General features: G+C 38.6%; 1 protein-coding gene across 10 annotated transcripts in view; it reads left to right on the top strand.

Moving 5' to 3' along the window:
• LOC5566273 overlaps positions 1–17,280 on the top strand; it is a 139,367-nt gene that overhangs the window by 102,797 nt on the left and 19,290 nt on the right. For all 10 annotated transcript variants that reach the window (XM_021840852.1, XM_021840851.1, XM_021840848.1 and 7 more), the window contains exons 3-7: positions 3,209–3,584; positions 5,080–5,490; positions 10,788–11,015; positions 11,638–11,786; positions 12,551–12,746. In XM_021840852.1, the coding sequence (XP_021696544.1) occupies positions 3,209–3,584; positions 5,080–5,490; positions 10,788–11,015; positions 11,638–11,786; positions 12,551–12,746 (1,360 nt within the window). The remainder of the gene's footprint in view (positions 1–3,208; positions 3,585–5,079; positions 5,491–10,787; positions 11,016–11,637; positions 11,787–12,550; positions 12,747–17,280) is intronic.

The following is a 17,280-nucleotide window of genomic DNA, read 5'->3' as shown; positions in this document are numbered from 1 at the left end:
AAGAAGAGGAAGCAGTCCACAGGAGAATGAGATGGTTGTGACCGCCAGCGCAGTCCTAAACTGTGATTGTGGCTGGCATCCGAGAAGAAGGAGGAGAAAAAGAAGACAGTTGCTAAGCAAAACCCCACCAAGTTTCAAAGACCGCCGTGATGAAGAAAACCCCGAAGAAGCCACCACTGCAAATCTCATCGGGCGAGGAGGATTTCAACCAGTGCGCCAATCATTCAATGTGTCCGTGTGACTTGAATTCAACAATTCAATCGGCCCTTTTCAGAACCAACAAATGTGTTCTAAAGAGTTATTTCTGAAATATTTCTCAATATTTTTACCACATGCTTGCTATAATCTCTTAATTCATCTCGTAGCATCATACAATATCTAATTTATTACAAATAATCGACAATACGATAATTTGAGAATGTTTCCGAGGCCGCTGCTGCAGTGCCGTCGGGATGCAATAACAGCATGATGCTCGTCTTGTAGATCCCTTGCCAAGACATGAATTTCATCTAGCTTATTTCCTATTTAGGCGGCATCCATTTATTACGTAACGGTAAAATTGAAAATTTTTGACCCTCTCACTCCCCTCCGTAACGCTTTTTGTATGAAAATTTTTAAATTTTTGTATGAGCCGTAACGCTTGAGCCTACTCCCCCCTCCCTCTAGAGAGTTACGTAATTTGTGGACGGCGCTTCATCCTATTTCTTCGCTTTCTGATCTAGGAAATAGACTCTATGACAACCACAGGGATTAAGTCGAAATTTGGAAACTTAGCTCAGTCTTGAGCAATTCCACATACCCGAAGATTGGCAGCTTTTCAGATCAGCCGATCATGAGGCTTCTTGTAGTGGTGCCTAACGGGATTGTATCTTAACTGTACCGATGCTGCAACTTCCAGGAGGAGCTCTTACTAGCTTGAAAGTTTAAATGAAATGAACCGAATCAGTCGAAAGTAGTATGTTTTACACAATTTGAATAGCAGACGATGTTACTCCCTTCCTTATTCTTCGCCTTCTTCTGATCGACACATCTAGGAAATAAGGTATATAAAGTTGATGTCTTGGTTAGGGATTCACATATCTTTGAAAATTCATGGACGCGTTCGGATGGACAAAAACATGATTTCATTAGTTTACAATAAATGCAAAAACACGAATGTTTTGCCTTTGAGCAAATTTTAAATATTTCTGATAAATTCTGATAATTATTCTGATTCGTAAAAGTTATGGAAATCGGAATTTGAAATTCAATACAAGCGTTAATATGAATGCTCTGCTTTATATAATATGACATTTGCAATGCATTTCTTTATTGAAATTAATATGTAGGAAACAAAATTTTTTTTGATAATTTGTTTTTCACTCCATCATATTTTCGCTTACCAACTGCTCCCGAGAATTATCACTTTGTGGATAAACAAAAAATAGTGCCGGCGACGGGATTCGAACCTAGAACATTGCTAAAAACAACCGCGATGCGTGCACGCTAACTATGCTACCACACTGTAGTTAATTGAGAAGCGTCTATTCGATCCAAGATTAGACCAATAACTGACAGAATGTTTGTTTTTCGGTTCCTATATTCAAATTTATCAAAGCCTGCTTATCATACGATGTTTCTTTAGTATGAAGGTAAAAATGGGTGCCAAAATGATGAAAATTGTTCAATGAGAATTTCTTTTCAAAACCATTCTAAATATGTTGCAATTTTGTTACATGTGATAATTTCCATAATCGAAGTGCTCCCTTAAAATATGGCAAATCAAAGACATTGTTGGAAATGCCACTCTAGTTTACAATCGTTGTGAAATGTTGAGCACTCACCCCGACGGCACTGCAGCAGCGCCCGCGAATACAGTCACAAACTGTTAAGTCATAATTTTTTCATGACAAATAAAATTTTGTATGAAGCTGTGAAATTGATTTAGGAATATAAGAAGTCATAAATAAGGTCGGAAATATTTCTCTTGTAACTCTTTTCCACTAATTGTATGGCCCTGAAAAGGGCCGATGGCTTTGTTAGCTTCGATGCTCTTACAGATAAATAACACTGCGGGATGTTATCAGTTGATTGTCATGGTCAAACGGGAAATCCTCAACTCAAATTTATAAATTTGAGCAAGGTATTTGCTTATACGATGAACCAGCTGAATGTTTCGTGGCGTGGATGGCGCACAACACCAACGGGTAGTGGATCACGGAGCTTAAGTCGCAATCTGGAAACTTTGCTCTCTCTTGAAATCTTGCTGATTTGATCACAAGTCCAAATCTTGAAGCGCGGGTCAACAGCTCCTTGGCCGATGAAATTTGCGGCGGCGATGACGATGGCTGGGTGAACGCAAACAAGCGGTGAACCACAAAGCGAGAATGACTCGCCCGACCGTGTTCACAGTTCCACCGCAAATTCTCCTGTGGACTGCTTCCTCTTCCTCTTCTTGGCGGCGGCAGCGGTGATGGCTTTAGCTTCGGACGGCATCTTCTCTCGCTCGCTCGACAGTTTGATTTGAGCGAAGCAAGACAAACGGGGGCGTCCTTTGCTATCGATGTCTGTGCCTGAGAGGCACGTCCGGTCAGAGCAAGCCTGCTGAGATGCGAGCCAATCGGAGAGTGAAAAGCAAATGACGTCAAATTTTCTCTAGCGCTCATATTTATAGATTTGCTTGAAATCAATGTTCTTTTTTAAAACAGTTTTTGAACTATTTGGACAAGTATGTGGGATTCAGTAAGTGAACGACATGAACCTTTGATGTCTTGTCTTTCGATTGAGGTGCTAATCGTGAAATTTCGTTAAGCCAGTGAAAAGTTATAAACGTTTAAAATATTTCATGCCAACGTAACGCTCTTGGTTTTGAAATTCCAATTTCACTCCTGTATAGAGAAGAAAGACGTAGTTCTACGTCAAAAAGTCTGCTCATTTTTCCATAGATTATTATGACGAGCAGATAGAGGACTGTTTTGAGAGAATTTTGAGAGAATGATTTTCATCATAATTGACACCGTTCAAACATAATGGAGCAAAAACTTCAAAATTTGCATCAGTTTAATAATCAAAACAGTTACTTTAGTCATTCCTCCACTATTTCCAGAACTTTCTGAAGACGATGAAACAATAAAAAATAGAATTTAGGCAAACCAATCTTTCCAAATCCGTCATGCATCACCGAATTCTTCGCAAAACTAAATCCGATCCCATTCTTTCCTTCTTCCAGACGGTTACATCATCGGCAATTACCTGCACGCATCGGAACAGGACATCCGGGACTTTTTCTGGACCGGATCGGGCGATGGACCGTCGGCCCTTAATCCCTTCGACCGGTTTCCAATCAGTGAGGATGCAATCATCAAAACGGCCACCGTTGTGGCCACGGTATACATCGACCGGAGCAACAACGGGAACGGCGCCGGAGATGAACTGTGCATCTTCGATTGTCCTCCGGGCGGAGCAGTGGACGAAACGATTGATAACGTCACACCCACCGACAGACGATTCTGGCTTATGACGGTCATCGGGGGGCTGTTCGGCAAGAAGGATTACCCGGAGCTGGAAGGAAAACTGGCCAAACTGTACCGGGTGGCGTTTACGAGGTAGGTTTGTTTGGGCAGCCCATTTAATGCGACCATGAAATTTTAAAAACCGACCAGAAACAAGTGATTGTGCCCCATAAATCTATATCTATCTATCTATCTATCTATCTATCTATCTTCTATCTTCTTATATCTTATCTATATTAATAAAAATGGAATGGTGTTTGTATGTCACGAAATAAATTGACAACGAGTCAATGTATTTACCTGATTTAGGGTTCCGAAGAACTTCACTGGAAATTTGAGCAAAGTAGGGGTAGGACACTTACACTTTTACCAAAGATGATTAGAAGGAAAAAGATAACCGACTCCTGTCTTTTCTAGGAGACATGAATAGCGCCGCTCTGGTGAGTCAAAAGCTAACTAATATGTAACGTTCTCTTAGTGACCACCAGATGTTGAAGTGTTCGTTTGTGACATTCACGCTTAAGAAAAGCTACACAGCTCAATCGGGGATGTTCGATATTGCCAATAATTTATAAATGCCATAAAATGTAAGAGAAGAAGAAAAAAACAGCACAGGAATATATTTTTAGTATGTGTAAAAACTCCACCAATTTTGTGTTGGTCCAGAAGTGCCTGATTTGATGTGAGTTGCACTCATTCCTGTGTAAATTTTTTAAAGCGTGTTTGTTTTGATTTATCATCGTTTTGTAATTGCACGATGATTTTAGTTTAGTCGAAAATAATGTTTACGCGCTTTTTACTCAACAGATGGCAGTAGTGTTACTTGAATAGCGTGTCGTCGGCAAAATATTTGGCAAAATAAAGAGTCGATCATCTTTTTCCTTTTAACTATCTTTGCTTTTACAGTAGATGTTTGTTTCACATGATCAAACGGCCTACTTCAGGACAAAACAAGGTTTTCCGTTGACACTAGTTAGCAATAAAAGAGCATTGCAAAAATAACATTTTTGCGTGTCACAACGATCGAATTATAAGCTTATACAACAAGCATGCAGAATAAGACTTATACTTTCATGAAGAATATAGTTTAGTTCAAATTACTCGATAAAGTTCAGAACGAACCGATTGTTTTTCAACATTCATGTAGTCTCGATACAAAATTTTTCGTTTTTTTTTTGAATGTCACAACTTTAAGTGAAAATTTGGTATACAAAATTCCAAAAATGGTTTCGGAAAACTAACTACGAAGTATGAGTTACTCATAGCCTTTAGATTGTTAGAGAGAGTTTCAATTGGAAGTGTAGCCACAGAGATATGGACAAAACACTTTTGTTGATTGTTAGGTTATTTTATTGTTATTAAATTTTATGTATTATGTTTTTTATGGGACACAATCAATTCTTATGGTGCGTTTTTATTGTTTCATTGTAGCAAAAACCTTTTGTAGGTACCGTCTTTTTTTCTGTTGAAATGGGAGAAAAGCCCATTCTTTTCGGAAAGAATTGCCGGATTAGAGCAGTATAATCCGACTAGGAAGAGAAGCTCCACAGGAGAGACAATTTCCTGGCTAACAGTTTCCAATTTCCAGACAACAAGCATTACATCTCGGTATCAACAACAACACTCTTCACATGCAATCGTCACCAGCGCTGAGAGGAGGAGGAGATCGAAAGCGAAGAAGCATTCCATCGAAGGGTGCTCAGGAGCTCAGGACCAGTGACCGGGGAGGGAAGCAGCACTTGGAGGGAGCCAGAAGAAGAACAATGGTTGTGGGAGCATCAAGTGGCAAACGTAAGCCGCTCGAAGGTAGGAATGTTCTTGTGAATGAGCTGGTCTACAAGTACGAACGATATCGGAGAAAGCGTAGGAGAAAGGTGCACAAGCGAGATACGGACGATGGGTCTGGCGATGGAGACGGAACCAGGCAGCCCCTTGTGGTAGTGTCCGAAAGGGGCCATGCGGAGACCGTTCAGGGCGATGAAATGCAGCAATCACAACGGTGAGTGCAATTACTTTTTGGCAATAGATTTTCCATTTGGTTGACCGCTTTTTAGGGGTCCATTCACCAATTGCCAGCTGTTCAAGTGATGAATTCATGGGCGTAGCAAGGATATTTACAGCGGGGTTTACAGAATGTTTTTGTTTCACGGATGATGTATTCGTTACAAAAATCATGGTTTTCACTAATTTAGTAGCTTTCGTGGACTTTTTAGTCCATATATTGTTTCACGATTTCCACGGATCTAACTTGTCTTTGAATTGAAATTTTCAATCATTATTAGGATAACATTAAATGGTGATGAGTTGAATGTTGTCGAATCCTTTAAAGAATTTCCTTTAGAGTATTGCTTTAACAGTTCGTCTAGGAATTCGCCAAATGGGGTATCTTTGAAAATGCGAGTGACTTTGATGATACGGGATTCACAATATACTAAACAAAGGACCGCAATCTGGAGTGATCGTCATATTGATCATTGTGGCGAATTTAAACAGGTCGGCCCCAAATAGTAGCTCCAGGCTTTGAAAAATTCAACAATCATTGACACACGAGCCATAATTTCATCCAATTAATCCGCCTGCATTCATATAACATGCATAACATTTATCGTTCGTGGATGATAACGAACGAATGAATGAAAACAAGACAGACACACACCACCAACTGTTTGGCGCCGATCACTGTGTGTGAACATTTGTAACATTCGCTGACTCATTCTCATTCTGATCAAGAAGCAGAGCCGAATATTTTATATTTTCTGTGCTTTGTTCGCAACCAAAAAGATGCTCAATGGTCCAATAGATTATAATTAAAGGCTGCATTACCAGAAAATATGAAAGTTATTACCTATTTTAAATAAAACATAAATCACACGAATGACGCGATACTGTTGCAGTCCGTGAGAGTTGCTGCCCTTGAACGCTCTTGTGCCACGTACTAAGCGAGAGAGTTAATGTTTACATTCATTGGGCTCTCCGAATGCGATGTGCCACGAACTGTTACAATTCGCGAACTGTTACACTCACCGAATATGGTTTGATCGGCTTATTCGGATCAAAATCCAAACACTGATATGATCCAATTGCAAAGTTTATGTAATGTTTAGTTTTACGGTAGTTGTTCAATCCTGAAAGGTTCCTGGTAGGTAACCATACACGAAAGTTTCAGATGAGAATTCTAGAATGATTTGGATAAATACCCTGGAACGATTCTTAAGAGAATCCTCGAGGAATTTAAAAGAAAATCCTGGTGGAACCATCTTGGAACATTTTGATGAGAATCCTGGAACGATTATGGTGAGAATCCAGCAAGGTTTATGATGAGAACTATGAAAATGTACTGATGACAACCAGGAGAGAATTTTCAATTCTGGGAGCATTCTTATGATAATCTGGAGATGATTCTAATGATAATGCTGAGAAGATTGTGATTCTGATGACAAAACTGACGAGATTCTGATGAGCTTACTAAGAAGATTATGTTGAGAATCTCGAGAGGACTTTTAGGAGAAATTTAAAAGGATTTCTATCAGAATAACTCCGATGTTGATCTACTCAAATAGGCTTTTCCCTACTCCAAATACAGAAGAAAGAATAAAGAGAATCCAAAAAAATTCTGATAAGTACTCTGAAAGGATTTCTGAAATATTCTGATAAGAATGGAGAAGATTCCGATAAAAAAATCGGGAAAGTTCTGATAACAATCCCAAAAGGATTCTGACAAGAATCTTCATGGCATACCGATGAGAATCGTAAAAGGGTTCTGATAAGAATGCAGAGATGATTCTGATAAGAATTCTGATATGATTCTTCTTCTCAAAAGAGGGGCCCCAGAAGTCTTGACCCTTTTATAAGAAAGGTTGCTGTTGAGCCCTTTTTAGCACGCCCACGCAAACTAACACCACTATCAGGAAGATCAATGCATTATGCAGTACGGCGTGGTATTCAGGGGTGACTTAGGGTATGGGCTACGTAGACCTACTGCATGTCCTGGTCCTACCGATATGGTTACGGGGGGTTCGTAGCCGGAATGCTGCCCTAATGGACACCGGGTCACTGCAGGTCTACGAAATTTTTTTCAAAACCGGCGGGATTCTATATGGAAAAAGATGCCGTCAGATTTCGTCACAGAGATTTGCGAGATTACCTGCAGTCCACTTTGCCTACACTTCTTCCGCGTATAATCTCTCTAACTCTTGGGTTTAATCTTTCAATTTTCGATTGTTTCCGTCGACGAACTCTGGGCAAATGAAGTTATTATGAAGTCGTCATTGGCTCGCAGTTCCTGACCTGGTTTATGGACAAAAGGTCGACTCGGCGATTTAAATTTTTAATGCTTCCTTCAGATTTTGAATTTTTTTCATCTTTTGAAAACTTATATTTATCCATGACCACCTTCAACAAAAAACACAAAAAAACGGAATTCATATGAAATTTTTGAAAGTATTACAATAATATCTGCAAGAAATAATTAAAAAAAACCCTGGGTGGAGTTCCTAAAATAATTGAAGTAATCATAAAATTCTTCGAGCCCCTCTGGGTGAATTTTCCAAAAAATATGTTGAAATATCTGGACGAGTTCTTGGAGAACTCTTGGATTTATGCTAAAGAAATCCCGAAAAGATCTCGAGAGAAAATTATTTTGGCTGTTTCGAAGGAGTTTCTTTAGAAATTCTTAGAGAAATTTCAATATGAATCTATGTATAAATTTCGGTGGTCCGAGCGAAATTCTTAGATTAATAGTTTTGATAGTCGTTCCGGAATAACCTAGGAAGGTATTCCAGGAAGGATTTATAGAGGAAACTCTTGAAGAATTGCTGAAGGTTTCCTCATATACATCACTAAAAGAAGTTTTGAAGAAATCCGGTCAAGTTTTCATATTTTGATAAAAGAAGGCAACGCTCCTCGATTGTTATCAAAAGAGCCCATTTAATTGGGGTGTGATATGCAAATACCAAAATATTTTAAAGATAACGATACCGAATGTTCACCAAAGTTGAAGGAAGTGTTGCGTGCCATACAGCCGGCCGAATCTCTAATATTTATGTGGCTGGCAACACTGTTTAATAAGAATAAAGAAAAGATCAAAACCTTAAAACTTGAGCAGTATAGAAATATAGAATACTTAGCAACATAGCAATACTCTTCAACTGTAATCCAGTTTTTCATGAAGGGTTCAAAATTTTGTCTGATTTGCTTAAGTTAAATTGCGCCACCAGGCGGTACAAGTGTGAATGCAACTTTTGTTTTACGGATATCTCAGGAGCCTGACCACTTAGTAAGATGGCGTCTTTGGCAAAGTTGTTCAGTAGCTCAAGGACTATCATTATTCTAGCCAAGAGATTCGAGATTTTGCCACCAGGCGCCGCTAGTGTGCATAGAGTTTTTGTTTTGCGGAGAGCTCAGGAGCCCGACCACTTAGAAAGATGGCGTCTTCGGCAAAGTTGTTCAGTAGCTCAAGGCAATGTTGCTGAATAACGATTGGAAACGCGAGGCACGATGAATTTTCGTAGGCATCAAAACAGAATCTGCGAACAAACACTAACAACCGTTCGGGCGCTTCATTCATTCGTGTTTCATTTTCGGATCGCTGTTTCTCCCGACGCTATCATCGGGTGATTTTCCATCGCTCTGTAACGTGAACGGTACGATCCATGCTGCCTGTTCTTCGCGAAGAACAGGAAAATATTCATTTCGATCATCTTCAAACGGGCTCGCAACAATCACGCTAAACTTGCTCCACTCTAAAATGAGTGCCGAGCACACAAAATTGGCCTCTTTTCGTGCAGCACAGATTCTGTGCAAAGGGGCTGTACACAGTTTTGTGCAAATGGTGGTAAACAAAACTGAATGAGTGAAATGAGCACAGAGGAGGAACGCTTGGAATGCGGAATTCAGTTCCAATTTTAAAATTTTTCAGAGATTTTTTCATTTGAATAGCCGAAGTGGAAGCAAATGAGGAAAAAACTTTCGCATTTGCGACCATCTTCCGGCTTTTCGCTAGAAAACATCTCAGAAAACTCCCCATCTTACCAACGGTCAACTGTTTGCTGCCGCGCGGGAGATCATTGACAGTTCCGTTTCCATCGATCCCCACACAGCCGAAGACCTACACCGAATTTTCACTCAGTGGAGCTGGCTTAGCGTGGAGTGTTTGCTTGACTTTAGGGGCTGTCCATTTAGTACGTAAGACATTTTTCGGGGTTTTTCAACCCCTCCTCCCCCCATGGTAAGATTTTTTGTATGAAAATTAAAAATAATTTGTATGGCACGTAAGAAATCTCAGACCCCCCCTCAGACCCTTACGTAATTAAAGGACCGCCCCTTACGAGAAGAAGCAACCTTGCATTGAATCACCAGAATGAACAGCGCGTGGGTAAATGAATCCTACGAGTGAAAAGGCTTCGCGAACCACTTATCGGTGTGTTCATTTTGCTTCTTCGGCGTTGCATCTGTTCGCTTTTTGCAATGCTCTTCGTGACTCAAAAATGAAAAATGAATTTTGGCATATGTTGGATCACGAAGATGCGTCGATCATTGTTCACGAAGAAGATCCATCGCAACACTGGCTCAAGGACTATTATTATTCTAGCCAAGAGAACCGAGATTTTGCCACCAAGCGCCGCTAGTGAGCAAAGAACTTTTGTTTTGCGGATAGCTCAGGATCCTGACCACTTGAAAGATGGCGTCTTCGGCAAAGTTGTTCAGTAGCTCAAGGACTATCATTATTCTAGCCAAGGGATTCGAGATATTGCCACCAGGCGCCGCTAGTGAGCATAGAATTTTTGTTTTGCGGATATCTCAGGAGCCCGATCACTTAGAAAGATGGCGTCTTCGCCAAAGTTAAGCTACCAAACAAGTTTACTTATTGTTCACTAGCTGGGTGTAACAAATCGATTAAGTTTTCAGCTCAAACGGGTGTTAAGTTCTCCAGATTTGTGCTCTTGAAAATTTTTAGTTTGGCTTTGATTCATCTTCACCTTAAAATAGAGAGTTATATTAAAATAAAGACCAAGTCTCTGAAAGGAAACCTGCAACCAGCCATGGGTATTGAAGTTTTTAGGTCGGTCTATAGCTCCTTCCCTTCTTGGTGAAATTTCTGGCTACGCCTATGCACATTTCTATCAGTAGCAATATTTGGTATTTTCTTTTGAAATCATTGTTTAATTTTTGCTCTTCAATTTCAATATCTTTCAAAATATTCTGCATGGGGTCTCGCCCCTTGTATCTACGCCAATGAATATTTCAATCGAGCGTCAATCAATCGTCATCATTAATACCGTGAGTTTCGTTTTGCAGAGCTTCCGTCCTCAATGATGGATCGGCGTCACCACTTGCACGTCATTATGACAAGGAGGCATACTCGAGCCCTGTTGGCACCGGCGGAAGTGGAAGCAGCACCAGCACCAGCAGCAGCAATTACAACAAGCGCCAAGTACGTATTTTGATACACAATACCACCCACTTGCGGGAAGGCGATAGTGACGAGGACCTATCGATGGATGGTGCCGATTCAGTGAGATCAAAGTGAGTATATGTTGAGAGTTCTGTTTTTTGCCAGGTTGGGAAATTTATTTTTCAAGTAGTTGATTACAACAAGCAGCAGTGGTATGACTCCGGGTGCAATCAACGAGAGTGGCTTTTGGCTTTTAACAATATAATTGGACTGATAACAATGTGCAACTGAACTAATTGAAAAATCAAATTAATTTATGAAAGGACCCACAAAAGGCAACAGTTTTAGTAGCGTGCTTCTACAGAACACGTGTTGAATTCTACTTAATAGAAAACATGTTTCAAAATTCCCCTGAAAACATTTGTTAAATATATCAACCAAGAATGATTAGCTACTCTCTGGAAGTTTTTCAAAATTTAAAATAATTTCCATAAGGGCTCAGAGTCAAAAGTTGAGAAGCATCCACAGAGAAGAATAAATGTAAAGGATAAGAGAAATACTTTGTTCGACATTGGTTTACTTTGTAATGTATTTTTTGAAAAATAAAATTTATTCAATTTTAAATCCCCAATGTAATCAATGGACTCTAAACGAGCTGTGAACTCAATTTTCATGTTTTCGATTTTTACACTTCTGACCAACAGATCGATTCCCTCACACCTTAACTCGTTTTTTTTTTGGTCTTTTTTCCAGTCAATTGCTGAACCAAACGGAAATCATCTACTCGGTGTTTGTCGGTGGTCAACCGGTACTGGCCACCACTGCAGCCGAAGATATGAAACTTATGTCCCAAGAGGAGGCCGAACACGTGATGGAAACCTTGGTCTATCTGAAAGCTGACCGTACGTACCAATATCAAATAGGGACATGCACTTCTTCTCGTACGGTGTGACCGACTGCTATCAATTGTTTCATCATGCTCGACTTTGACGGAATGCAAACAGACATACAGTTATGTTCAGAGTAATAGTAGTAAAAACCAATTTTCATGAAAAAATCGCAATTTTAGGCATTAAATTTTGACAAATTTTGCTCAAATTCATTAGCACAAAATATCAACTTCCAAAAAACCTGGTCAAAAGTTTTAAATAATAGTAGTTCTAATAATCCAAGTTAATACTGTGTTTTGAGTTCTGATATATTTCTTTACTTTTTCTTCTTCTTCTTGGCATTACGTCCTCACTGGGACAGAGCCTGCTTATCAGCATAGTGTTCTTATGAGCACTTACACAACTATAAACTGAGAGGTTTCTTTGCCAATGTTACCATTTTTGAACGAAAACTTTTGTTGTTTTGAGCAATTTTACCTAGCGCTTAACCTTTTAACAGATGCTCTGAAATTTTCAAATAATATAATCACAAAATTAAGCATATTTGTAGTTCTCTGTCAAAATTTCATATCGATTATAATTCCCGTATTGAAGTTGAATAGTGTCAAAAAAAAAAACATTCAAAAAATTTGTATGAAAAATGACATTTACTGTCTACCACTATTCTGAACGCAGCTGTACGACCAACGACTCCCCGAAAGCAGATTGGAAAATTCAAACCGATTGTTTGCTTATTTGCGTTCTTTTCCGTTTCTTCTCGTCCTGTTCACACACAGCATATCTCAAGGAACCGCAGGCAACTCCACTGATACCGTCCACCTACAATGGCAGCTCGAATGTGATCGCTCTCATCGGTCAGAATCCGACACTTTTTGTCGTGTCATGCGTGGCCAGTGCGCTCTTCCTGGTGCTGCTGATTGGCATCTTCCTGGTGGCCAGGGGCAAGAGGAAACACATTACCGAGCTGAAGAAGTAGGTTTTATGCTACAGCCAGCGAAATCGAAATAGCACCACCCTTGCCACTGCAAAGTCAAAATTCGTTTTCTTTTCATTTGAATTTCAACAACACAATTAGCACACACTAGTTTCACATACACTAGAACAATAATGGATTGGTTCGTGTGGACTATTAACATTTCAGCAGAAATTCATGAAAAAATGGGTGTTGAATAAAAATAGTGCCACTTAACATTCTAAAATCCAGTTCTGTTCTACTAATTTGGTAATTTTTTTATAAGATGCATATATAAGACTATGTCAGGGATTTTCTGACTTCTCCTCTCACGGTGCACTCTAAAGAATTGTTTTTTTTTTCACTAAGCATACTCATTAGTTTTGAATACTTGATTATTTAGTCATAATAGGTATGGTCTGGGAGGGAGAAACCGATACGAAATTCATTTGCGTCATGGTGAGCCAAGATTCCACTGTCACGAACTATCACTTTGAGCCGGGATCTTAAACAATGGACAAACATGGGAAAAGAGCGCAATTGATCAAAACATAATTTTGCATTTCATCAAAGGTGACAAAAAGCAAATCAAAATCAATCCATTTACATTCAAAAGTAATGCCACGAGAGCACCAGCATATATATTTACTAAAATATTTTTTACTTTTTCCAATGAAAAGGAAAATTGTACACATAGAAAACTATGACTCTCTTTCCATGTTCGTCCAGAAAGATCGAAGGTACACAACAAAAGAAAACTAGCAATTTTCATCAAGCCTGTCTTGATTGTCGCTGGCAAACAGGAGTTATCTTGCAGTTTGGAAAAAAGTTGTTTCGTATTTCGTGTATGGTATCTGTGGCTCCCTCCCAGGGTATGATTAGCACTGTATTAAAAAAATGATTTTTAAATAATCGCAGGGCGGATAGCGACCGACTTTCTTAAAACAGGAACTTCAGAGACCTCATGCTTGACAAAAAGAGACCGAACAAGAATTTAAAAAGACCATCCACGACCCAAGAAAACAAAGAGAAACAGGAGACAAGATTTTTGACATTGTAACAAGCGTTATTGCACAATTTACTCTACGTATTTTTTGTCTAAATTAGAAATCATCTCAGAGATTGCATCCGAAAATCATCTAGAAATTTCTTCTAAAGGTTAATGAAAATCATTCTTACAAGCGATTTCTTCACCACCGCTTAGACCTTAAACCTGGTTTGATCGTATGGGTAAACGTGGTTTACGACTTAAGCGAAGGTGAAGAAATCGGCCCTTAGTCTTTTAAGAATTTATCTAGTGATTTTTTTTATATTTTTATTAACGAGATATTTAGCCCTTGGCTAGCGCATTTTGGGACCAACGGGTTTACTTCCCTTCCGAAGGAAGTCGGCACTATAACCTTAACGTCATAAGTTACTTTATCGGGGATCGGATTTGATTCCAGTTCTCGGCGTGAGAGACGTGAGAGGCGTGGGTTCTACACAACTACATCAGGACCGTCCCCCAACATCCAATGATTCTTTCATTGATTTTCTTAGTTTTTTTTTCGATGATTTCCATTTGGTCATCTTAAATACTTTAACAAGTATTTTTTTCAGAGATGCCTCACATGGATTTCATAGGTTTTCTTCTATAATTGTTGCTCAGGGATACCTTCACATATTCCTCCAGAAATTCTTTAAGATTTTTTCCAACCAAATCTTGAGTATATTTTTTCTAGTTATTCTTCTAGGGGTATATCCTTAGGATGTCCAACCAAAAATCAGTAATAATGCTGTTAACATTGCTGAAGAATACTTGCAAGGATCTCTAAAAAAAAACTCGAAATTCTATTAGGTCTTAGGAGATTTCCTAGATCAATTGTAAAGGTATTACATTGTAAAACGCTGTTCAACCTCAAAATTTAAGTTTATTCAACCATCGCATCCATGGGGTTTTCACTTGAGAAATAACTCGAGAATGTTTGGAACGCAGTTATAATCCCTGGATGAAATCTCATTAGTAATCCCTGGTTGAATATACTGAAGAATTCCTCTAAAAGTTCAGAATTGATTTCCTCGTCAAGCAATTTTTTAAGTGATTTTTGTCGACGTTATTGGAGATAGTAGCGTTAAAGTACTCGTACATGGATTTCTTGAAGCATATTCTGAAGAAATTCTTCTTTAACATCCCTTGAAACTTTGTTGAATACATTTCTGGAAGAATTCTAGGGAGAGTCTTTGGAGGGTATTCTGATGGAACCCATGAAGGAGGCCTCGAAGATACTTTGAAGGTTTCTACGAAGCATCTAGAGTTTTGCACCAGGGATCCCGATCCAGGATTCATAGCAAGAGGCAAAATTTAAAAAAGAGACTAAAGAGGGGGGCTCTGGTGATTAAAATATGGACTTTATAGATCTTCTGTGAAAAGAAAGATTTATAGCTGTTAATTATTAGGCTAACCGTAAGTTAAATGAGGGGATACAAAACAGAAAAAATAAATAACAAGCACAGGATACCCAGACAACCAGAATGTACATATAACGAAATCACCTTTTGCGTTATGCGATGCTTATGTGCGCAAAGTTTCACATATAAGATGTTGCGAAGAGGCCTTATGCGTACAAAAGTGGAGGCGATATACGTGCATATTTTATATGATGAAAACTAACATGTAATGCGACTGTGTAAATTTTATTGCGAACTAGTCTGTACTCTTATGCGACTTAATTTATGATAACAACATTGATTTGACAGCTGCTACGGATTGATCCGACTTACTTTGTACGACTATACGGGACCAAACGAAATGTACATACGAACTCTTAAAATAGCGTCTTATGCGAGTAAACTCATCGATCAAACGATATCATCCACTATGTTGTGCGGGTGTGATGGAATTTGTTTAAATAAACGATTTTGTTCGTAAACTGTTATGCGACTTCTGGTTGTCTGGGTAGTTCTATAAAAAGAAAGATCATTGTCATATACATTTTAAATTCATCTACAACAATATTTCTATTGATTAGCCTAGCTTAGTGGTTAGAACACGTCAAGGATCTGAGAAAGAATCCCCTTTCCAGGGGTTGGGTGACAAAACGCCAAAAGTAGGCTGACCATAAGCCAACCAGATAAAAACGGGACAAATCAAAAACAAAAACGGGACAATTTTAAAAGACATAGATAATGCGATTGTGCTGCTTTTCCCAGAATTCCAGTTCCCCGAATGGCCCGTTTCTCCGAAGCAATTTCCTCGAATGACCCGTTCCCTTGTAAAGCAATGCAGCTCAAAAAAGTGCAATAATAGTCTTTACCTGAGCAGGCGAAAAAAGCTAAGTAATAGCAAATTTTGATATGGACATACAAAAGTGATATTGACTTGAAAGATATAAGAGATAAAAGATCCGAAAATAATATCTAAAATTTACTCCTGGAATACTATTAGCATATCATATTTAGCTTTTATAAGATCTCACCAATTTCAGCGAGCTATTCCTCAGATCTTCCAACATCAAATTCAGCTATGGCTCTGAAGTTCCAGGAATAAAATGTTGATATTATCTTCAGATCTTTTATCTTTTATGTCAATCAAATCAATATCTCATGGTCAGAACTTTGCTTCTGCTCGGGTAGTGAGATAGTGTTGAAAAAGATCGATAAGCTACTAAAGAAGGAGAAATTTGATCATTCTCTACTAAATACAATTGTTCACCACCTTGAAATGCAAAAGGTTATGACAATTATGAGTGTTAGAACTTTTCGAAGAACTGAGCTATTCGGGGAAACGGGGTTTTCGGGGAACTAGCATTCTGAGAACTGGCGTTGGGAGAACGACATTTGGGAAACCGCCATTCGAGGGAAAGTAGCAGAATCAGATTATGCAATCCCAAGCTACATGTCTGTATGATTCAATAAAAATCACTTAAGAACCTTGAAGCGCTTTCTTTGATTTCCGAGAAGCAGTGTTTTTTTTAAGAATTTCCTAAAAATCGTTACACTTTTCAGTTTTTCCAATTCAAACGTAAATTTGTTTAATGTTTCATTTCTTTATTGAAATATCCACTTTTTAAACAGTTAATCCAATCAATTGCGTATCAGAAGTAAACACATAGTTGTTCTTTTTCATTTCAGGTATTATATGAATAATTATCTATTGAAGATCCGTATTTTGCAAATCCAAAATTTGGCATAAATATGAGTAAAGAAACGCAAAAAGTTAAGCAGAAGCATGTACGGATCAAGTTTATCTCTGTTTGAGAAACTAATAATTGCTTGAAAAATAGATGAGTAAGACAATAAACTCTGAAATATTTGTAAAAGCTGTTTGTTATGTTGTTATTTTTATTTTTTTCACTGGTGTTGAATATTATGTGCCAATTCTCCATTTCCTAAAATACGGGACAATTCGAGCATTTTCCATAAAACGACGGGACAGTCCGTCGAGGGGATGAAAACGGTACTGTCCCGTTAAATACGGTACGTATGGTCAGCCTAGCCAAAAGACAAAAAGTCAAATGCAAAAACGTCGAAAAGAAAATTGTGAAGAAATATATTTTTCTTTTTGAAAAAATAATT

Source organism: Aedes aegypti, chromosome 2 (genome assembly GCF_002204515.2).
Source record: "Aedes aegypti strain LVP_AGWG chromosome 2, AaegL5.0 Primary Assembly, whole genome shotgun sequence".
NCBI lineage: Eukaryota > Metazoa > Arthropoda > Insecta > Diptera > Culicidae > Aedes > Aedes aegypti.
The sequence above is the reverse complement of the archived record's forward strand: the minus strand, read 5'-3'. Positions and strand labels throughout refer to the sequence as shown.